The following is a 22,131-nucleotide window of genomic DNA, read 5'->3' on the forward strand; positions in this document are numbered from 1 at the left end:
ATGCTTGGTACCTTCCAGGTGTTGCTGCTTTGGGTGGTCACGTGGCGCGCTAATAGGGCTTAGCGAGGTGGCATCGCACGGCCTTCGCACGCCAATTTCGCGACGACCGACGACAGCAGCAGCGACAACCACCGTAGTCTCAGCCCAACCACCCCTCTCACGACCCCCACCAACCTCAGTCAAAATGGAGAACGAACGCGGTGACCTCGTCGACCTGTGAGTCTCACCCTCGCAGCGCAACCAATTTTCTCCCGCACAACACGGGTCGCCCGCGGAGAACGAAATGCAGCAAGACTAACCTTGACCCAGCTACGTCCCCCGCAAGTGCTCGGCCACCAACCGCATCATCCAGGCCAAGGACCACGCCTCGGCCCAGATCTCCATCGGCAAGGTCGACGAGAACGGCCGCTACACCGGCGAGAACCAGACCTACGCCCTCTGCGGCTTCGTCCGCGCCATGGGCGAGAGCGACGACTCCATCAACCGCCTGGCGCAGCGTGACGGTTTCCTCAAGAGCGTTTGGAGCGCCAGCCGGTAAGCGCTGGGTTGAAAAAAGAGGGTTTCATCAGAAAAATGGTACGTACAAGAGCCCCGAGCAGAAGGTCCGGAGGAGAAAAAAACGAAAGGAGGAAGAAAATCACGCGGGCGATGTTACGCGACGCTTGAACGAAGCAGAGCTGACAAGATTCTTCGCAGGCAATGCTCTTTCTTCATTCGGTGCAAACGGTTTCGGGGATTCGGTAGCGTTGCTGGCTGCATACCAATGGGAGGCTTTCATATAAGAAGGCTTCTGCGCTGTAGTTAGGAAGACAACTTCAGTGCGCCATGACGATTTATTTGACGATATCAGTGATTCGGCAGCGACGAGAACCCCAAAAATTCAAAAGGATTCCACACGCCAAAATTTCATCCCTGTTGTCTTATCCAGTGCCGCATCTAGGTCGCCCGTTTCGCCCAAGTTCGATCACGACGTTCTTCCTCCCGACATACCTTCTCTGCCCCCCGGTTTCAGGTCATGTTTGCGTGCGCCGGCGGACTAAGGCTTCCTCATTCGAGCCCGTCAGAGACGGTTGCCCAAACGGGTAGCCTCCTGAGTTGGGCCCGGTGGGTGAGGAGGCGGAGTAATTCAGCGCCGCAGATTGAACCCGCCTAATGAAGAGCTGCTGGGGCTGAGATTCGCTCATGTGGCACAGATACGGGCGAGACATTCTTGATCAGCAGCTACATCCAATTTTGCCTTTTTCCCATGCAGTCCCTTGAGATTTGAGCCGAGCCGTAGTTTTAACGGTTTCCATTCAGAACGCAACCTCGGAAAGGGGGTTCGTGACTGTGGACTCTAAGCTACCCACGACAGAGTAAATGGATATCGGCAGACTCCAGAACCGTGGCTGGGCGTCACTCCAGCAGACTCGAAGCATTTTCACTCAACCGTTACGCCAGTGCACAATATTCAAGCCAGTATCTGATCAGCTTACGATGTGCACCACGTGTCCGAGATCGGGGACATTAAATTAATTTCCACATTTCAGCTATGTCATCTATCTACCTTTTCTTTCGCCATCGCTTCCCTACGACGAAGGGGCCGTGCAGTTCACGCCCAGGCTCGCCTCGTCAATGTTCTCACAGGTGAACAGGTTGGTGCCAGACGGGCTGACGACGTCAATGTTCTCGAGGGTGATGTTGCTGCAGACGGAGGGGCTGGAGCAGACGAGGTAGCCGACGAGCGGGTCGCGCTTGGACGAGGTGGTGCCCTCGAAGTTCTTGATGAGGATGTTGGAGATGGTGAGGTTGGAGGGGTACTCGTTGCAGAGGGTCAGGTTCTTCTGGCCGTAGCACTGGGTGATCTCGACGGCGTAGTCGACATTGTCGATGCGCATGGTGTCGTAGGTGATGTTGTTGACGGTGCCGAGGCCGCCGCCGCCCTGCAGGTCGCCGGAGAGGGCGGCCGGGGCGCCGGGCCAGACCTTGATGCGGGCGCCGTCGGAGGCGTCGGACATGCTGATGTTGTAGACGTAGACGTTCTCGACGATGTCGACCTCGCCGGCGTACTGGCCCAGCGAGCCGACGCTGATGCCGTGGCTGCCGTTGCACCACAGGTTCTGCACGACGATCTCGGTGCTGTTGGGCTTGAAGGAGACGCAGTCGTCGCCGTTGTTGATGTGGCTGTCCTGGATGACGATGTTGCTGCTGCGGTACGTGTCCCAGCCGTCCGTGTTCTTGGCCGGGTTGGACGACACGCTGCCGCCTGCAATGTCGATGTTGGAGAAGACGACGTCGGTGCTGTTGACGACGAGGTTGTACCACTGCGGGCTGTAGCGCAGCTTGATGTCGCTGATGGAGCCGCCCTTGAGGCCAATGGTGCCGAAGAGGATGGGCCTCAGGATGTAGATGTCCTCGGCGTACAGGTCGTACCACGCCTGCCCGTTGCCGTCCAGCGTGCCGCCGCCGTAGACGTTGACGTCCTCGCCGCCCAGCTGGAAGAAGGTCGTGGCATTCTGGAACGTCTGGTTGAAGGCGTTGGCCTGCCAGTAGTCGGTGTCGTCGGTGAACTTGATCGTGCCCTCGATGACTGCGAGATCGAGTCAGTATTGAGTCAGTGGATCTTGATGGTACATCTGCCCCTGCCGATTGGCTCCTTTTCCGCATGAGTCTTTTCCTGTTCCTAGCTCTTGCTTACTCTCGACCACTAAAGAGAAAAAAAAACAGGACTCACCCCAATCAACATTCTTGAGGAAGGTCAGATCCAGGGCAGTGCCGATGGTGTAGGTCGTGTTTGCAGACATGACCACACTACCGCCGGGGCTGCAGCTCTTGAAGGCTTCAAGAAGGGCGGGACCGTCGTCGGAGCCATCACCAGCCGAGGGAACCACGCAGGTCTTGTTCCTCGCGGGAGAGGCCGGCATAGGCCTGTAGGCGGGCTGGGGCCCTATAGAGACGGCCGAGCGCTGCTTCGCATGGTGAGGAGAGGCCAGGGAAGCGGCGGCATTCAGGAGCAGGAGCGCAGCGGCTCCACCAAACAACATTCTGGGCGACAATTGCAAAAGAAGGGCGATGCAGGCCACAGTCTGCCGGGCTGGCCTCGATATTTATGGATGGGGCGCAGAGGCCATAATTTCGCCAGTGCGCAGGTTTATCCGTCTGGCCACGATAGGGAAATCAACCATTGCGGCGCCAGAAGGGATACCCGGTCAGGGAGGATTCCAGCAACGAGTAAGGTGGATCCCTTCTCCGCAATGGCGCAGCCGTCTCCGCAGTTGCAAGTGCCGTGCCCCGGCGTGGCGCGGCGGGCGATTGGTGGACAATATCTCCTCCGCACAATTACCCCAGAGGAACGCCATGTACGCGAGGGCCACGCGTGCCGAGCAACAAGTATGGGGGAGGAAGGGACGACCGGAGGCTTAACTTTTCATCGCGTCCGCTGCATGAATTGCTAGGGTGCCCACTATTTTGTTTGTAGGCGGGATCGACAAAAGGGGAACAGGAGCCGGCAGCATCCGGGCTTTCGGGGCGGTGTTTCAGGTCTCAGATATAAAAGCTCGGCAAGCCGTGGCAGGGCCAGACAAGAGGCCGGGCGGCGTTTCGGCGCGGCTTGCGCGTTGCTTGTTCTGGCGTCATGGCGCGTTAGTCAGAGCACCTTCCGCGTCGTGTAACTTCAATCTTAATCTCCCTCTTGTCGTGCACCTTCTCACGCCTTCAGAAAATTCGACCCAGCTACCCGGTTAGCCGTGCGGCGGCGCTTGCGTCCACTCACGCGGTAAAACAGCAATTGCATTCACCTTCACAAAGAACAATCCCAACTTCTCTGCGCTCGTCCGGTATGCGCAACCGTGTGCTACGTCCAGCTGCTAACTCGCATGTTTCCCTTGCAGCACTCACGAAAAGAGGCAAACGTCACTGCTGCCTCGTATCGCTTCTAATCCTTGTCCGAATTTAGAGACGATTGCACACGCCCCACCTGTATGCGAGGACCTTCTTGCAAAATTCAGAATTCAAATAAATTACTGTGGAATGAGATAACGCTATGAGTATCCATGTCTACAACACTTCCCATGCTATTTTCAAGTTCCTAGAAGCAGAGAAAATCATTGCTACACAACTTTTCTCCCGCTACCACTCCTTGGCAATGATGACATTCCACTCCGAAATAGCATGGTTTGTAGAATACGCACCGTATTTCAACCCAGCACTAACCCCACGACATCTTCTAAGACTTGCATGACCTGATCCCCCGCCAACATTGCTGCGTATCACACCTATGGCCGGACGTGCCATCTTCTACTGTCAGTGTTTGTAGTCCTGGAGACTATCTCGTGCCGCAAATTTTCGATTTTGTCCCTATGCAACACTGCAACACTTCAACAACAATATTAGAATCACGCGCCATAGACATTAATAAAGGTCTTGAAGGATTTGACTTGCCCCCAATAGCATCGTACTTCCCAGCCTTGCCCGCCCCGGAGGCTATTATTCGCTAAAACTTACCGCATCAACCATGTCATATGCTGTGCACACCGGGGGCTAGCGGATGCAACTTTTCTTGCATTTTTCAAAAGTATGCAGTTCATACCTATAGTAAGGGTCTAACCACTGGTCCGGTCCGCTGGAGTGCAGGTCTGCCTGCCACGGCCGATTACTTCTGCGCGTTTTGATGCAGAAACGTAGTATCGTGGCTCATCTTGCTCATCTCATGTTGCAGTAGTACGTCAAACATCCATTGTCCAATTCTCCATTCGTCGCTTACTTTTCTTGAAATATACAGCAGCAGCACAACGTATACTAGCAGACATCTTTCGGTGCAACAGAAATATCGACTGAGCACTTAGCTCATATATTAGGGTTGAACTGCAGAAATAACACACCGAGCTCACCCTAGTCATGCTAATATATGAGGATGCAACGCTGCAATCCCCTGGTGCTTGGCACAGGCGAATCCCCGCTGAATCGCTGCCTATTGTGTTTCCTTGGATGATCACTTGCAAGATATGCAGGGTTGCATGTCGCCACTACTGTTTGATTGGCCGTAGAATGAAGACCTGCAGCGGTTACCGCTGGCAAGAATCTGATCTCATCAGGTAGCATCTTGCTTTGCGTATGCATCTTGCCGGTGTCAGAAAATCTCCGATCCCTGGCCCTTTTAGATTAGGCGAACCTTCCAAATGCTAGGGTTTCCAATGTCCAACTGCAAGCTGAGACGAGATTTTTCGGTTGAAAAGTAATAAACTTTTACCTTATTCTGGCTTCATTTGATGTTGCTCAACCTCTATGCTGTGTGAACCCACATGACTATTACATCGCAGCATTTTGGCAGCCAATGAATAGTTCGGACCGGGATTCGGGGATGCTTACCGGGCTGGCGGTGTGGCTTCAACATATATGAGATATTCTTTGCACGACAAGATACACACTGTACGGCAGCAGAGAGAAGCAAAAGCAGTCACGCATATGCAGAATATAGCTTTTGAAGCTGATTCAATCCTGATATCTGACAATTATTCCTATTAATTAGCCTTTCGCTGGACATTGCGGGTATATAAGTTCTTCCATGAAGTCCCATCAAGAGTCCGAGAGTTGCACACCTTAAGCTATGACACGGAATTTTACCTTGCCTATATTTCAATTCAAACGGTAAGTCAAAGGGTTTCCAGGTTTTCTGTGCTTCTTCTGCGCCTGGATCGATCGGAAATTCTAAAGGCGCGACTATATGCATGTCGCGGGTGGCCGCAGCCATATCCTACTCCGTCATTACATGGGTCGTCCGGGTCCCTGTTTCTACAAACCACGCATCGACCTTCTTGCAGGCATAGGATTTCCATAGCCCTTGTGTCAGCGGAGGACTGCAGGTGAACTGGATCTGTCAGTCCCCGATGTGCATCTGACTGAACCCTATGCAGTGGAAGAAGGGGTGAAAGTAAGGAGAGGCGCACATCTGTTGTGCGTCCGGAAAGCTATAAAAAAACAGTATCTTGGTTGGTGCAAATTTCTCTCCGATCGGAATAGAGATGAACTCGTCATTCTATGAGACAACAGAAAGGCAACATCCGCTCTTAAAGCCGACATGTCAACATATGTAGTGCACAGACGAGAATAAATTATTCGGTAAGCAATGTGTTTAGAAGCCATAACTGTCCCTCCATTGCTTTAAGATGCCTCATGCATTAAAGGTTCAGTGATGCATCGGCAAAATCCCGCCGTACAGACAAGAGCTCTTCTGTAGACCAAAAAAAAAAAAAAAAACTGCCTTGGGTCTGCGTTACATGAGGTCGATGCTGGGGCGGTATGGGTGGCTGGAAAGTATGCAGCTTTACATGCTTCCTCTCGAATGTGTGACCAGCGGCTACATGGAGCCCTGCATGTGCGTTATGATCATATGGTTGGAGCTGCAGGGATGCTTCCGCGGGAGGATAACCCAGAGCCACAGCACGGGCCAGAGTCGCCATTGAAAAGCGGAGAAAAGGACGCCGCTTACAGTTGTGTATGAGTCGCTTACATACTGGTGGCTCCGAGAAGAAGATAGGTGATATGCAAGGCGTCAATATCAAGAAATCCAGGTAACCTGGGTCAGTGAGGCACACACAGAGGGTTTGATAGAAGTTTAGAAGCGCCCCTATCTCTACTCAGCATATGTGGATAGTAGTTGTAAGCGGCTATTGGCGGAGAATGCTTGCTTGGATAATTGTGACCTCCGGGATGCAGCGTGTGTTCTCCAAGAAGTAAAACGGAAAGACAAACCTTGCAAAGAGACGTGCATGGAAGCCGGGCGAGTGATGCAAACGCGTATGTCCGGTTGAGCTCAGAGTGCCGGATGCACAAGGATGGCGGATAGAAACAATCACTTGCAGCGATTCATAGAACTGTGCAGGCGCATTTGAATTTCTGTTACACTTGCTCTGCTACCGAAGGGCCAGCTCCAGCTCCATGAAAGAAAACAAGCAAGGGGCTAAATCGACAACTACATTTGTTCGGGGGCAGTACAGGCTTGTACATAAAAGACTTGTCGGTATCTTAGCGCGCGAGAGGTACGGGGGCAGAAAACAGGCAACGCTGCACGTTCGGAACAGATAAAGAGATCGTTTATGCGCTGGATCATACCAAAAAGGAAATGCGAAGACTTATGTTGCAGCACAGTACGGTCGTGTTTCGGGGGGTGGGTATGTCAGAACAAAGCAAACAATAACCAAAGCAGAACTCGGAAAGGAAGACAAACATGACTCCTACATCAGAGCACCCTCGACCTCAAAGAAAGTCGTGGGTGCAGGCGGCACCAGGTGACCATCAGGGTCCACGTCCAAGCCTCCCGGGTTGTTGGCAGGGGTCGGCGGATCACCCGGGTCAGACGGCGACGGGGTGGTCGAAGGTGTAAAACCTAGGCGCGCGCCACCAAACGACCCGGCGGGGAAGTAGGCAGTAGCGGGGGCGAACAGGGAGGGGACGTCGGACATGGTATTGCAGCCCCAGCTTTGGTCTTGCATTGGGCTTTGCGGGAAAGACTGGTAAGGGGAAAGCGATGTGCACCTGGACTCCGAGTCCTCTTCCTGCTGCTGCATGTAATAAGCGTATGGGTTCGGGTAGGGTTGGTCTTCCGGATGGATGATGCCGAGCCCGTGTTCGAAGAGGTCTTGGTCAGGCCGCTGTCGCTGCTGCACCTGTCGCTTTTCTGAAGAGCGTTTGGTTGCATCCCCGCCCTTGGCGCCAGCGGCTTGTCGCTGGGCAGACGGACGGTGGTGCGGGTTGTGGGCGTGCCTCGCAGTACGCCTCTGCTGCTCCTTCTTGCGATAGCGCGTTGTCGACTTGACGCCCTCACGAATCGCTTCGTCGGTCAGGCGCCACATATTAGCCTTCTTTGAGTCCTCTCCTACCGGCTGCTCGACCTTCTGGAAGGCCTGTGGCACTTTTGGTCAGCTGGTCCGTGAAGCACGATAGACGGTGGATACTCACCCCATTCATCGAAAGATTGTGCCGGATGCTGTTTTGCCACCCCTTGGTGTTGCTTTCCTTGGGCTTGTCGGTGTAGTGCTGAAACCAGGCATAGATATCCCGCAACACCATCGTGTGGCCTGGCTTCTCCATGAGCGCTCGGTAAATGAGCTTCGCGTACGGCTCGTTCTTGTCATCATTCTTGTCATCCTGCTCGTTTTCAAGGCCGCCGCGGTCATCGTGGGGCACTTGGCCAAACTCCTGCCTCAGGTGAGTGTCGCGGAACGGCAAGCAATGCGAGGCAGGCGTGGGATAGAAGCCAGCGTCCATGTGTGCGGGAGACTGGCTCCTGGCCGGACACTCGACCGGCGGCGAGGGCACCTGATAGCCATGGCCAGGAAAGTAGAAGCCCTGCTGCTGGCCAGGAAACTGATAGCCCGCTGGAAAGCAGACGTCGGAGAAGTGGTCGGGGCCCAAGCTGGAGAAGGTCCTGGGGCAGGTCGGATCGTAGTCAGGCGAAGCGTACGAGTATTGCTGACCATAGTCGAGCGGCGGCGGCGGATGCGATGATGCGCCGACGTCGTAATTGGGGAAGTCCGGATGCTGGCAGGGATAGTCGTAATCCATGAACGAGAGGTCCGACGGCCCCGCCGGCGGTTCGAAGAGCTGCTCATGGCTGTCGAGTGTTTGCGGCTGAACGTCCTCCTGCTTGCAAGGGACCAACAAGGCTGGCGACGGCATGGCGGAGATGGAAGCCTGGCGGACGGGAAGGAAGGAGGTCCTGGGCGTATCACTTCTAAAGGGCATCTGGAATCGCTCGGGCCGAAGCTGGTGAGATGGGCCTGTAATTGTCATGACCCTCTGTGACTGAGTTGGAGGAGGCGCAGGTCGACGAGGCCAGTCCAAGGTAACCTGTTGTGGAGGGTGAACGATCGTGGAAGAATTCCAGAACGACGACCAGTGGGACATTTCTATTGGGGTCTCCACCAGCAGGCAGCTTTCCAGCCCATGCCATCACCCGCAATGCCGCCCACGCCCGCCAGCGCACAAAGGTCATGGTCTGCCGCACCGCACAACAAACACGCGCTACAAGCCTTTGTTAGGCCTGGTCAATCAGGCGGCGGGACCTGCGCCAGGCATCATGGCCAGCCGGTCCGCCGGCCCCATTGGCTCAGCTTGCCTGGACTGCCTGGTAGAATTACACACAGCCAGCGGAAGCCTGCAGTTGACCGCGCATGAAGTGCCCAACCTCTCTGCAGCCACGCACGCAGGCAAGCCGGCAAGCCTGGTAGCCGCCCGCTCAGCTCTTCTAGAAGCTTTCGCCGGCCTGTGCGTCTGCTTATTATCGCCCTTTATTCCAAATGCTCGTGGACACTGCAACCCCTATCTGGCCGGCCGCACTTTGCCGTGTGTTACCCCTTCCAGATGCTTCAGCCGAAGTTGTCTCGGGACTTGTTTGGGGCTTGCCATTCACACAAGCGTTACTGCTGCATCATGTTGGCACGTGCAGCCAACTGATCTTCCGAACCAGGAATTTCTGCTTTGTCAGGCCCTCTACCATACGCGAAACCCTGCCATCTTATTGGCTGTAGCGGAATGGGAATAAGCGTGTGACGGCTAACGTCAACTGCCACCCACCTCTTGGATGCATGTGGAAGCCCATGAATTTTCATGCTGCATCGCCGCAGCAGAGCTACCAAAGTCCAGGAATGTCGGGTACCCTAACGCGGCCTTCCTCCGAACCCGGGAGTCTCTCCACCCGCTGCTTGTAACACGGACGCAGGCGCCCCTTAGCGGCCTTGTTATGATTGGCCGAGCATGCCGTCTCCAACACACTGGATCTAACGGACCGCTCATTTACGGTAGTAAATCTAAGTCGTGTTAGCACTCTGCTCCAATGCCTTGTCTGCCAGCCTGGTTCAAGCGGGAGATACCTTCTTGAACTGAAAGTGAAGCTGCAGGATTCCCTGTCCACCTTGTCAGCATCGCCCCGCACAACGTCACTGCCACTAAATACGGAGACGCGCCGCCTCGTCGAAAGCCTTACTTTGTCGAAGCTGCTCTTGAACCCTCGCTCCCGTTTGGCGCTGTAATCCCACTCCTTGTCAACGATTCGAAATGCAATGTCTTCGTACGGCGGTCCGGCAATGAAGCGGATCAAGCATGTGTCTTCTTCGCCAGCTGGCGCGAATGACTGGCCGCGCTTCCGCCCATTCTCCCGTTCGATGCGGTACGTCGGTGCTTTGGTCTTGTCGATCAGGTCAGGGTAGAAGATGTTGAACTTGTAGCCCTGTACAACCTTGGGCGGAGGATTGTCGTGGTCGTAGTGCGTCTGGTTGTATTTGTTCCACTCATACCCCATCTGCACCCGGTTGAAATAGCGTGGCTTGCGCGGCCGGTACTTGTCCGCCCACCGCGACTTGTTTGGTGTGATGACCTCCTCTTCGCCGTTGAAAATCTCCTCGTTTTCACTGACCCCGCGAGCAACCTCGCGCTCGTACAGCGTTTGAGTAGCATGTGAAAAATCCTCGTCTCGTGCGGCGAACCTGGAGACGCCTGCCGCGCTTCCCGTATCCGTTGGTTTGGCCTGTATCGTGGGAGCAGCTTTGTCGGGGCCAGACTGCTTGAAGGGAACATATCCCAGCTTCAAGACCTTGCGTCGATCTTCGGCCTGCACAGGTTAGCCCTTGAAGATACCATGCCTTGGACCGACTCACAATTTTGTCCAGGAAGGCCTTCTCATCAACCGACTCAAGCGCCTTATCTTCCGAGCGCAGTTTCAAGAAAGGCTCCGGATCCATCGCCTGTGTGTATGCCACAGAAGACTGGGACGTCGAGTTTGAGCCCAGAATCCCTCGCAACTTGTCCTGCACTACGAGTGCCTCTTGCTCCTGTTGCTTGCGCAACCCCTGCAGCCGGCTGTTGATGATGGTCTGAGACAAGCGTCTTAGCTTCGCCTTGGCTTTCCACACAAGAAGACTCTTCAGGAGGTGTTCCCAGTAATCAACGTCGATGGGTTCGTTCGAGTCGAGCTTTCTCCGGATCTGCCTCTCGAGCGCCTCGAGCTCTTCGAGCGATTTCGGGCTAAGGAGGCGGTCAACGTCGCCGGCGACCGAACTGACACCACGAGCCTCTCGGCCGGAAGATTTGGATTTCTGGCGGCGGTCTTTGCAGATGACCTTCATAGTCTGAGCTGGGTCAGCAATATGCGGCGCGTGGAGAGTTTGGGCAACAACGTACCTGCCAGAATTCCTTGTTCTTCCTGTCGGTTTCGAGCGTCAGATAGGTATCGATGTCGTTCTCCAGCTCCTCCATCTGCTTCTCGTCCAGGGATTCGAGCACGCCCTCGGGGTCGACAATGTCCAGCTCGGTGTCGTCATCCTCGTCCAAGACGTCCTGAGTGCCGTCAATGACGCGGAGAGTCACCGCGAGCCAGTCGATAGGCTTTGCACGGCCACCCTTCACTCGTATGGCGGCCTTTTTCTTCGCTTGCTGCAGAACAAAACGATCCTCGCCGGCGACCCATTCTTCCTCTTGCGTGTCGGCGGAGCGTTTGCTCGGGATGGTAGACGCAGGCTTCCGGTGGGCCGGTCGCGCACGCCACGGGGGTTGATTCTGCGGGTCCATGGTGTTGGCTGTCTTGGAGTAGAGTAGTTTGACGTGCTGGGTAAGCTCAGGTGCTGCCGCGACGCGACCGTGCCGGGGTTGCGGAGAGGGCCGCGCGCAGGCAGACGTCACGGCCACACAATCGGCCCTTCGCGCTGAAACGCCGCCTACTTAACACCAACCCACCTCAACACCATCGCCAGCCTGCCGCCATCACAGTCGCACATGGAGCTAACTTGGAAGCCGCTGCAAGTCAGCGGCATCCCGCCACCGTGCCCGCCGCTGTTTGCAAAGACCAAATTCACCTCCAACAGCTATGTCGTGTTTCTGACAGACCTCCGCAACATCTGGAAGGAGAGCATGGACAGGAAAAGCATATTCAAGCGTGCCCTGTGCGAGGAAACTGCGATTGATCCAACTGAAGATGCCGCGCAGATGCGTCTCTTGCTCGATCACATTAGGAACGCGATTGAGGGTCACGCCGGGACGCGCCGCCAAGTGACCAAGAACGTAAAGGACTCACGAGCCCTGAACCTCCATCTCACAGCGCCCTTGCCCGGCTCGCTTGGCAGCCTGGAATGGATGCTAAACTGCACGCCTTTGCCTTCTGCATCCTTGCAGCACCATGTGATCTCGCCTCTCATGAGCAACCTCTATCATCACATGCAGCAAGTAGATGATTTAGTCGGCCGACTTAATGCTAAAGATCACGTCATTTCCAAGCTGCTGGATAAACTCGAGGCCTCTGGCACAGATATCACCACTATCTTCCCCGGCGCAGCCGGCGCCGTTCATTTGACGCCTAGAGAGCAAGCAGTCAGGCAGGTTCAAGGTCTTGGCCGCTTTGACTCTGAGCAATGGCGGCAGAGCTACGCCAAGGCCCGAAATGCTCGGGTGCCCGAAAGTAGCTTGTTTCGAGTTCTTGAGGTATCGGCGTCTACTGAATCCGTAGATGATGACCAAGATAAGGATGATCTTTGGCTCTCCAATCTGCCAACTGCTGTCAGCAACGTTGTTGACGAAGTTGGAAACCCCTCTGCAGGCGGAGATGCCTCGGGGGCGGAGAAAACGCCAATTGCTGAGGAAGACGAATTCGAGGTGAGTTGTGCTTGGACCTGTTCTCGGTTCTGTCTAATTACCAGCAGCGTCAAGCAACCCCACCGCGATTGAAGAAATCAAAAGAGCCACAAAATTCGTCCAAGCACAACCTTTCAAGCTCTCTGCCTCGGCCAGCTTACGTTTATGATTCTGAAGCGACGACCGATGATGAAGACCTAGACGGACCATCCAGAGTGCACAAGTCTACGTCTTTATCAGCACCATCCACGTCCACACCACCAGTTGTTTCACCCGAACCAAAGAAACTCGGTAGACTAGGAGGGAGGGCATCTAAGCCGCCCGAGAAAGCCCCAATAGGCAGCGGTAAGGCCGCAGGAGGAGAAACGACTGCATCCGAAACGGAAGACGAAGACGGTACAAACATTGCGACGGCGCCTGAACCCGAGCCTGAGCCTGCGCTCACGGCCCAGGCTGGCCCGAGTGGTAGGGAGAACCCGACGGCAGCACATACCCGCCGAGGAAAGCTCGGTGTGCTCGGAGGTAAGAAGTCACCAAGCAAAGCAAACGATAGCGCGTCGTCGACTTCACCTCCCTCGGAAGCCCCCATTTCAAGTGGGATTCACAATAGAGTCAGTGGAGACGGCGAGGATGTTGGATCGACGGGAACGAGCATGGTCAGACGGGCACGGTCGCCAGATGTGAGTTTGTCCAGAGTGGCTTCAGAAGGAACGACAACATCTACGCCATATCAAAGCATTGCGCCGGAATCAGGCTTGGATCGAGCGAATAGGAAGCGCGAAGAGCTCAAACGCACATTGGAAAAGTCTCAAGGACCGAAAAAGAAGAGAAAGTTCTAAGGCACGAGAAGTCGGTCTCTCGAATTGGATATTTGGTCAAGCGTAAGTACCTTCCCTGGGACAACATCACTTCCGATTCGGAATGTCCCTCATTTGCAGTTGGGCTAACCTTGGAAAAATGCTGGCTACAGCTCATCATATTGTTCTCTTTGAAGTAGTGGAGTGAGTGAGTAAAGAGTGTAGGATGGGCAGGTCATCAAGTGAGAGCCTCTTTCAGGAAGCTACAGTAGCATATATTTCCCTCGTCTTTACGTCTTTTATTGCCATTGAAGGAAGTGTTGACCGAAGCGTGGCTGTTTAAAGCTTAACCTTGTGGTGTGTTATCTGAGCGAAGTGAAGTGGAGGCAATTTCCAGCTCGAAGGTGATGGATCTCACATGGGCACTGTTGGCCTGGAGACTCGGCCGGCTTTTCGTTTGCTCGTTCCCGAGATATATCGTCGAAGGTGTTCTGGCGAGGCTCTTCTCTCCACCATCCACACCCACCAACCGCTGCGACTCCCTTGTTGCGCATCGCAATGTGCAACTATCGCTACATTTACTACTCCCGCTGCCAGCATGCCGACTTCACTCTAGTCGACTTTTGCGACAAAGCCTATGAACGAGCTGGGCTGGCAGCTCCTCACCCTCGCGACACAAAAGAGGATGTGTACCCTCCGTCTGAGTGTGCAACGAACATTTACAACCATACTTCCGGGCAAGCTGCAGGACAAGAAAAGCACGATGCAGATACGAGCTTTGTGGACCAGAGGGCGGAAGAACAGGACATGCTGCTGCAGCAACCCGTTCGACACGCCGTAGCGAGCCAGCAAACGCCACCGACAACGTGGGCATCAATCGCGCGCACTGCCATGGAGTCTAATTCTGGTTCGGTTGCACAGGGCTGTACGACGCCGTCTTCCAGTTTGCCGTCACCCGCGCAGCGTCTGGCGGCTCGGCTCGACTCTGCTGCGGCAGGTTCTGACAGTAGCACGCAGACGTTTCAGCCAGCATCGGAGGGTTGGGGCGACGAGAACGCAAACAGAAGCAGGTGGGTTGGCAGAGGCACATACAGAGGCAGGCGCAAGGTCACTGGACGCGGAAGGAGCGGTTCCGACCAGACTGTCCGCCCGACGAAGCGGGCAGCCTCCAAGCACGAGACCAAGGACTTTCCTGAGACTGGAAGCGCCAGCCTCGATCTTCATTCGTCCGCCCAATTCCCCCTGCTCTCTCCCACCAAGCCAGCCTCTGTCTCCCCCAGAGCCCGAGCCTCGTCTACGTCTTCCTGGGCGCAGATCGCTAGACTGTTCAGCGCAGATCGGTAAGTCTGCCTCTCTCGCCTCCGCTATTCCTTGCTAAATACTCTTTCATCCAGGCCCGATAGCAGTTCCACATCGGATCCTACGGCCGCATCTGACGCTGGTACAGTCTCAACCTCCCCCACATCCTTTGAAAGCGATTTACTTGACCCTATTTCGCTAGCTATTCCTGCTATTCCCGCTATGGCGCCAACACGTGGTTCTGGTGCGACGCTTGACTTCCGGAGACCACAACCACCTACACACCGACCAGACAGCCCTAGGAAACCCTTACCGACAGAATGGACTGCCGGGCTGTCTTCAGCCTCCCAGAAGTCTGCGCCAGTCTTGACCGGGCGCAAATCGCTAGGGAACCTTGGAAGGCAACCCAAGGCTGCGCATGATGGCTCAACGATCACGCCGAAATCTCCTACGAAGGTGGTACCTTTTCAATTAGCCACAGCCCGTCGAGCCGCAGCCCGCGAGCAAAAGGATAAAGCGCCTGATACAACAAAGCTCGTTCCTGCCATACCGAAGGCACTTCCTCCCAGCAAGACAGCTTCGAAGACTCATTCCAAGGCCGCTTCTTCCGATACAACATCCAACTCTCAATACCGAACTGCCGCTGCTTCTCCGTTCCCTAGTGGTTCCAGTCAAAGCTTCGCCACTGCGCACGAGGATGTGTATCATGCACTTCCACCGCCTGCTTCTCCTTCCCGCATCCCAAGGTTGGTGGCTATCGTCGATCGCAATCGTGCACCTAGAACCAGCGGCTCTGAGCCATCGCCTGTCCGATCTGAGGCCCGGAATGAGATTACAGTTTCCGAGACGGCGTCTGAACCGCCGGTTGATATTCAGAGGACACCTTCTCCGGCAGCGCCGCCCATCCAGAACTTCGATATTACAGGCCGCTCCAATCAGACTGCAAAGCTAGGAGATGAAGACCAGACACCTACTGCTTCTAATGAAAAGAGAGCTGAATCCACCGTTATCAATGCTGCGAGGTCTGAAATAACCAAGTCAGATGAGGCCATCGCAAAGGCCAGCGCGGCTGTGGCAGAACTCCAGCATGCTGAGCATCTAAGCTCTCATGTCCACTTTACTGATACGCCTGAGGATCCTAATGAAGATTCCGGTTTGGGTATTGGGTATGGACCATCAGGCTTTTCGTCCGAATCGCCTTCTTTCCACGCCAAAAGCCCCATCGCTTCCTCGATAATACACCCCGACGCAACGTCGACATTTGCAGGTGCAGGTTATGAAGGAGCAAGTGTCGAGAGGGAACAGTCTAAGGAGAAGTCAATTGTGGAAGACTCTAAGCACGATGATACACGCTCTCCAGAAACAATCAACACGTGGCCAGAGTCGACTGTCAGTTTATCTCGGGAAACAGATCTTGAGAGCGTGTCGCTTCGCTCCAAGGCCAGCGGTACAGGAGCCGATTCGGAAGAAGGCACTCGCGGGTTTGCCGAGGATGAGGTTGTAGGCTCGGAGACTTCATTCACCGAGGACCAGAGCAGTAGCTCGAGACCCAATGAGAGTTCACAGTGGTCGCTGCATTCGCTTAGGAGTGGCAGCAGTTCAGCCGTGAGCACAATCAAGGGAAGTGGGTTTGCTTCACCCAGCAATCCTCCTGAGATTGAGACATCTAAGCGTGTCAGCGTCCCTCCACACCTACGACGGCACTTCAGAGGCAACGCCACGACTCCCAGTAGGCTGAATGCTCAAGCCCAAGAGTTTGTGCCGGGAAGTAGTGATTTCAGCAATCCTTTCCTCGCGACAACAAGCTATGGAGCCCCTGCGCGGCTGCAGGTGCCGCCGCAGTGGATGGCTACGACTTATCCGCCGGGTGAGACTCTTCCAACCCGGCAGCCTACAACCGAACCGACCGAGCCGACGGGTTGGAAAAATAAAAAGAAGAAGAAATCCCCAAAGAAGAATCCTGACGATCACGGCGACCTGTGGGACCGTTCCTCTGACAGGGACATGAGCGCATACAGCAGACATGCGTCCAGATCCAGCTCGATGAGCGGACCTTATGGTACGGTTCCCGGTCGCTTTGGTACTACAGTTCCTCAATACGGTGTATCGGTCGGGCCCCCGGATGGTGGCTGGGGTGTTCCAAACGCGGCTCAGAGCCTGGGATCTGCCGGTGCTTTCCGCGCGATCAACAACGTGTGGTACGGGCGCAGATCGCAGGCGGCCAGTCAGCCATCGAGAGAGCCGTACTTGGGTAGGGGAGGCAGAGGCCTACCGACTCCCACGATTCCTAAGGGAGACGACCCGGTTGAGAAGTGGTGGCACGGCGAGTTGACGAGTATCAACGGCGGCCCTCTGACGCACGGCGCAGCGTACGATTACCTCAGGAAGACGGAAAATGCTCGCGAGAAATACCCGACCATTTTTGCGCCGGAAGCCAAGGAGTACGTGGGCTATGGCATGCTCAAGACTTGCGGGCACGTCCAGATGGTGGGCGCTTTCGAGGCGCTCCCGCACTACCCACTGCTCTGCCCGAAGTGCCAGCCTGACGACCACCCGCGCATGTCGTCCTGAAGTTCAGCAATTTTCGATTTTCTTCACAGCACAGCACGATACCCATGGATCTGCTTGGCGCATGGTGGCTGGTGTTTAGCATGGGGGTAATGCATGATGGCATGGATAATACTTGTTCGGGGGCGGGCTTTATTCGTTCTGTTTCAGAGGTGGCGCGGCAAGGATGACGTGCAGCATGCGGCTCTCTTTTTTCTGCAGCTTTTCTTTCCGATTCCTCATCCTTTTCTTATTTCTGCAGGAAGGGGGCCAATGATTTCCGGGACATCGGGAGTAAGTAAGCTTCTTTTCGGGTCCTGCACGACATGCGGGCGCACGGATGCGACATGACTTGCTGCAGCAGATTAAGCATAAATAATAGCTAAGGGCGATCAGTGAAAATCTCCAGCACGCGCAAATGAAGAAGGCCACAGTGAAGGCATGACGGAGCAGAGACAAAGGCGTCTGGCATGGATATGCGCTAGAAGGGATGGAAGGAATGCGGCAATTGATGGTGTGACGGGAGGAGGCGGCGGGTCACGCGGCTGTCGAGCGTAGCCGAGGCGCATGAATCGCGGGCCAGCAAAGGGTCCAGTCAAAACAAAACGCTCTCCACAATTCTCGCTCGTTAGGCGCGCTCAGCGTCGGGCGGCGGTCAGGCCGAGAGATACGACGGCCTGAACGGATGTTATGGTAGGATCTAGCGGCCTATTTTTGCGTCGAAGGGTTTTGCACGCTCGTGTTGGCCGGGCTCTTTGCCTGTCGCGGAATAGAGCCGACTGCTTGGGGGAAAGAGCGAGGGCAAATCCTCCGCATGGGCGATCGCCGCCAGCCAACCTTAATTGCCTCCATTCCTCCACACGCCCGAATTGGCATCGCGTCCGCGGCGAGACTGCCTGTCGAACACACCCATGCTTCTCTTTTCTTCTCCCGGCGCCCCCTGCGGCACGCCGCTCGCTCTCCTACTCTCCACCTCGACACCCCTCGTTCTGCGTTCGCAGCAAGCTCCAGGACTTCCACTCGCTCGTCCGTGCTGCTGCCCTGCCTTCGGTCGCTCCCGTCACACGAAACACCCTGCATACTCCCGCTTCTTCCGTACAACGAACATCCGCAGTTACTCCCGTCGCCATGGGCCGCTCCCTCGTGTCTGCTGCTGCGCTGGCAGCTATCACTCTGCTCTCCGTAGTCCGCGCCGACATTCCAACCTGCGGGCCTAACAATCCGTGCCCGGCCAGTTCCCCGTGCTGCTCCCGTACGTCACTTCCCCTCCGCCCGCGCGTTTCAACGTACACAGCCGCTAACATGGCCGCTATGCAGAGTACGGTCAGTGCGGCGTTGGTGCATACTGCCTCGGCGGCTGCGACCCGCTGTTCTCGCACACGCTCGACTCCTGCGTGCCCGCCCCGGTGTGCGATTCCAGCAAGTTCAAAATCGACGGGCTCAGCGGCGTCACTGATATCGCCAAGTACCTGGGCGATGCGAGCAAGACCAATTGGGTCTCGACGGGCAAACCGCTCGAGTACAATGGCGGCGTCCTGCTCACCATGGCCCAGGACACGGTCGGCACCCTGCTGGCCAGCTCCCACTACGTGTGGTACGGCAAAATCACTGCCAAGATGACCACCTCGCAGGGCAAGGGCGTTGTCACTGCGTTCATCATGATGAGTGACGTAAGGGACGAGATTGACTTCGAGTTCGTCGGTACCGACATCAATACCGCTCAGAGCAATTTTTACAGTCAGGGAGTAACCAACTGTACGTCCCTCTCTCCCAAGCACACTGCCGACGATTGCTGACCGACTTCGCAGACAACAATGGCGAGAACCTCAAGATGTCTAGCGACACTGTCAACCAGGAGCACGAATACGTCATTGACTGGCAACCCGACACGCTGACCTGGTCCATTGACGGCAAGACCATGCGCACTCTCAACCGCAAGGACACCTGGAATGCCACTTCCAACCGCTTCGACTACCCGCAGACTCCTTCTCGTGTCATGCTCTCGCTCTGGCCTGCTGGTCTTCCTTCCAACGGCGAGGGTACCATCGAGTGGGCTGGCGGTCTTGTCGATTGGAGCAGCCAGTACATGCAGAACGGCTACTACTATGCTCACTTCTCGTCCATCGAGGTTGAATGCTACGACCCGCCGTCTGGCGCCACCAAGGACGGCTCCAAGACGTACATCTATGACAACGAGGCCGGCACCAACGACACGGTTGTCATCTCGGATAAGCAGGTGATCCTTGGCTCCCTCCAGGCTACCGGTGAGGATCCCGACAAAGGCAAGGCTTCGAGCTCCTCCTCCGCCGGCGGCTCTACCAAGACCAGCTCCGCCTCTTCCGCTTCCAGCACCGCCGCCGAGCCCGAGTCCGTCCCCGGCGTGAGCGGCGGCGGTAACCGCGGCGACACTGGCAGCACTTCGAGCTCCGATAGCTCGGACAGCTCCGGTTCCGATGGCTCCTCCACCAGCGATGGCAGCGACAGCTCCAGCTCGTCCAGCTCTTCTAGCTCCCAGACCTTCAGCCAGGGCGGCGACGACTCCAACAGCAGCAGTGACGCCCCGGCCGGCCTCCATGGTGTTGGTGCCAGCGTCATTGCATTTGTTGCCGCTTTTGCCAGTCTGCTGATTTTGTAGTCGATCTCTTTCTTTTGAACGACCTTGGGCTGATGAACAATCGCTTCTGGGATATGACTCGTCATATCACCTTAATTATGATGAAGGCGTGGTCATGCCACGATCCTTCCGGCCGATCTCATCCCGCTTTTGGTCTAAATTTCTTTTTTTTTCTTATTCCCTCGACTGTACGTTCCACAGTTTGAAAGGGATAGCCGGGTACGAAGAGCATGATACCACCGAACAACCCCCCGGATTTGGGGATGCTTTCTGTCATTTTCAGTTATTGTGCATTTTTGGGGAACGGGTTTATTGGCGGGCAAGGACGAAGCATACGCACACACTTGTGAGCGTTATGGAAGGCAGAAGTCGTAATGATTGGGAACGGTGCAGAGCAGAGTATGGCTCCAGCGGTCTCATTTCGTGTACATTCTTCACCGACATACATGAAAACTCGTAATTAGGCATCGCGCCAGAAGAGTAAATGCATTCATTCATTGAATCATTAGCAAGAGCTGAAGACGTGCAGATTCCTGGGCGAGTGGCTTTTCTAAACTGATTTATTCCATCTTACAGGATGTATGTCAAATTTTGTGTCTACTGCAACCACAGCCAATACTTCACCCTCAAAACAACGTCCTTTATCTTTCAGATCTCAAATTGCATGCCTTGATCGCCCTCATACAGTCCCTCCCGACGGCGACACCCCAGTCTTATTCCAGCCTGACCTTCACACACGGCTAATATGAACTCAAGGCCTGCGCGAGCAGAAACCCCGAAGACACGGAATATCCATCCCCACCCCATCACAAAACTTCCGGTCGATGCGAACCCATACATCTCTGCTGTCGTCTGAGCCAGGAGAGCGGGAGACGTCACTTTCGTTCACCCCGCCATCGCCTACTTGCAGGCCGACATGATCATCATCCTCATCGTCCTCCTCCCGCTCCTCTACCTCCTCGTTATCATCATCATCTTCTTCTTCAATTCCCTTCTCGACCCGATTGAGAGGCATGGTCGTCGCGACCCCAATGCTCCTCCTGCTCCGGTCGGGCAAGACGAAAGTACCACACGGTGTCGCCGCTGGCACGGATGGCGGCACACTGCCGCTGTCGCTGCCGCCTTTGCCGTGGCCCCTGTTATTACGCGCGAGCGCCGCGCCTCTCCTGTAGGCGGCTGCCGACGCGAGCGCTTGCCTGCCCGTGAGCCGGAAGAGGGGGCCTGGGCCTGGACTCGCGCGCCGCTCTGCATGTGCAGCAGGGGAAGAAGAGAGCCTGCTGCTGCTAGCCGATGGAAAGCTGGGGGCTCGACGAGCTCGGTGGCTGGGCCGGATGGGATGGTGATGACGGCGATGGAACGTTGGGGTTGTTGTTCTGCTGGACGTTGTTCTGTGCTGGAGTGACGGTGTGCCTTGAAGCATTTTGGTGGGCTGGCGGCTTTTGCGTGATTGAGTAGTGGCGGGCCTGGGCGGTTGCCTGACGCTGTGGGTGGGGTTGGAGGTCTTGGATGGCGACATCGGTTGCGGCAAAGGTAAAGTTAGATGGATTGATGTTCAAACTAGATCAACTGGGAAGGTGGCGGCTTTCCTCTGCAGCCCGATGTTGGGGGTCGGTTGAATGGTGTCCTCCCAAATCGACCCCTTATGTACGAGTCTTGACCTCATTGTTCTCCCAGAGCTTAGGGCATTCGTCGGTGTAAATATGACAGTTACAAAACAAATTCCATTTCCGTTTTCGATGCGGTCCTTTTGTTCATTTTTTGCCTCGCGATCAGTGCCTTTCTTCTTTACCGACGCCCTTTGTTGTCTCGAGAGGAACCAGAAATGTTCCCAAATCACCAAACCATACTGCACTTCCGCAACCATACAGTAGGCGCTCTGAAATCAAGAAGTGGTTATCTAGCCATTTATTCAATTCAAGATGCCACGGAAATTCTTCACGATGTTATTCGTTGAAGTGATGCAGGCGAGCTACCAGCCGATTCAATGTTCCGAATGATCACAATTCCCCTGCGGAACCTCTAAAAAATTTGATTCTTCACCATAACACTTTATAGTAACGTATTCGCTCCAAAAATTAGATTTAAAAGTTTGTTGTCCCTTCACGCTGTTGACTTTGTGGGTGCCAGCGTGGAAGTCAACAAGCTTTGACAGAGAACAAATTGAACAAAGTCAAAATTTAGAAGGCACACTTCCTAGAGCTCTCCATATTTGGGAAGTGTTCTCGTGCCAGGTATTTAGTCAATAGATATATCACTTTGCATATGCTGTACGAAGCA

General features: G+C 55.2%; 6 protein-coding genes across 6 annotated transcripts; 3 read left to right on the plus strand and 3 right to left on the minus strand.

Moving 5' to 3' along the window:
- Positions 1 to 184: 184 nt before the first annotated feature.
- LTHEOB_7777 (Ribosomal protein S21e) lies at positions 185 to 538 on the plus strand (the record flags this gene model as incomplete). The annotated part of the gene is made up of 2 exons (XM_035517180.1): positions 185 to 216; positions 310 to 538. 2 exons carry the CDS (start codon positions 185 to 187, stop codon positions 536 to 538), a joined length of 261 nt encoding a protein of 86 aa, XP_035370796.1.
- A 1,030-nt stretch (positions 539 to 1,568) lies between these two features.
- On the minus strand, positions 1,569 to 3,023 carry LTHEOB_7778 (Extracellular exo-polygalacturonase; the record flags this gene model as incomplete). The annotated part of the gene is made up of 2 exons (XM_035517181.1): positions 1,569 to 2,569; positions 2,714 to 3,023. The coding sequence occupies 2 exons, from the start codon at positions 3,021 to 3,023 to the stop codon at positions 1,569 to 1,571; spliced, it is 1,311 nt and encodes a 436-aa protein (XP_035370797.1).
- A 4,188-nt stretch (positions 3,024 to 7,211) lies between these two features.
- Positions 7,212 to 8,721, minus strand: LTHEOB_7779 (Forkhead domain-containing protein; the record flags this gene model as incomplete). Its single annotated transcript, XM_035517182.1, has 2 exons — positions 7,212 to 7,880; positions 7,936 to 8,721. 2 exons carry the CDS (start codon positions 8,719 to 8,721, stop codon positions 7,212 to 7,214), a joined length of 1,455 nt encoding a protein of 484 aa, XP_035370798.1.
- Positions 8,722 to 9,767: 1,046 nt separating this feature from the next.
- LTHEOB_7780 (Cactin) lies at positions 9,768 to 11,541 on the minus strand (the record flags this gene model as incomplete). Its single annotated transcript, XM_035517184.1, has 5 exons — positions 9,768 to 9,785; positions 9,849 to 9,881; positions 9,962 to 10,585; positions 10,632 to 11,102; positions 11,155 to 11,541. The coding sequence occupies 5 exons, from the start codon at positions 11,539 to 11,541 to the stop codon at positions 9,768 to 9,770; spliced, it is 1,533 nt and encodes a 510-aa protein (XP_035370799.1).
- A 204-nt stretch (positions 11,542 to 11,745) lies between these two features.
- On the plus strand, positions 11,746 to 12,690 carry LTHEOB_7781 (DNA double-strand break repair protein; the record flags this gene model as incomplete). The annotated part of the gene is made up of 1 exon (XM_035517185.1): positions 11,746 to 12,690. One exon carries the CDS (start codon positions 11,746 to 11,748, stop codon positions 12,688 to 12,690), a length of 945 nt encoding a protein of 314 aa, XP_035370800.1.
- A 5,678-nt stretch (positions 12,691 to 18,368) lies between these two features.
- Positions 18,369 to 19,875, plus strand: LTHEOB_7782 (Cell wall glucanase; the record flags this gene model as incomplete). The annotated part of the gene is made up of 3 exons (XM_035517186.1): positions 18,369 to 18,492; positions 18,558 to 18,995; positions 19,049 to 19,875. The coding sequence occupies 3 exons, from the start codon at positions 18,369 to 18,371 to the stop codon at positions 19,873 to 19,875; spliced, it is 1,389 nt and encodes a 462-aa protein (XP_035370801.1).
- Between the last annotated feature and the right edge of the window lie 2,256 nt (positions 19,876 to 22,131).

This window comes from Lasiodiplodia theobromae (assembly GCF_012971845.1).
Source record: "Lasiodiplodia theobromae strain AM2As chromosome Unknown scaffold_24, whole genome shotgun sequence".
Lineage (NCBI taxonomy): Eukaryota > Fungi > Ascomycota > Dothideomycetes > Botryosphaeriales > Botryosphaeriaceae > Lasiodiplodia > Lasiodiplodia theobromae.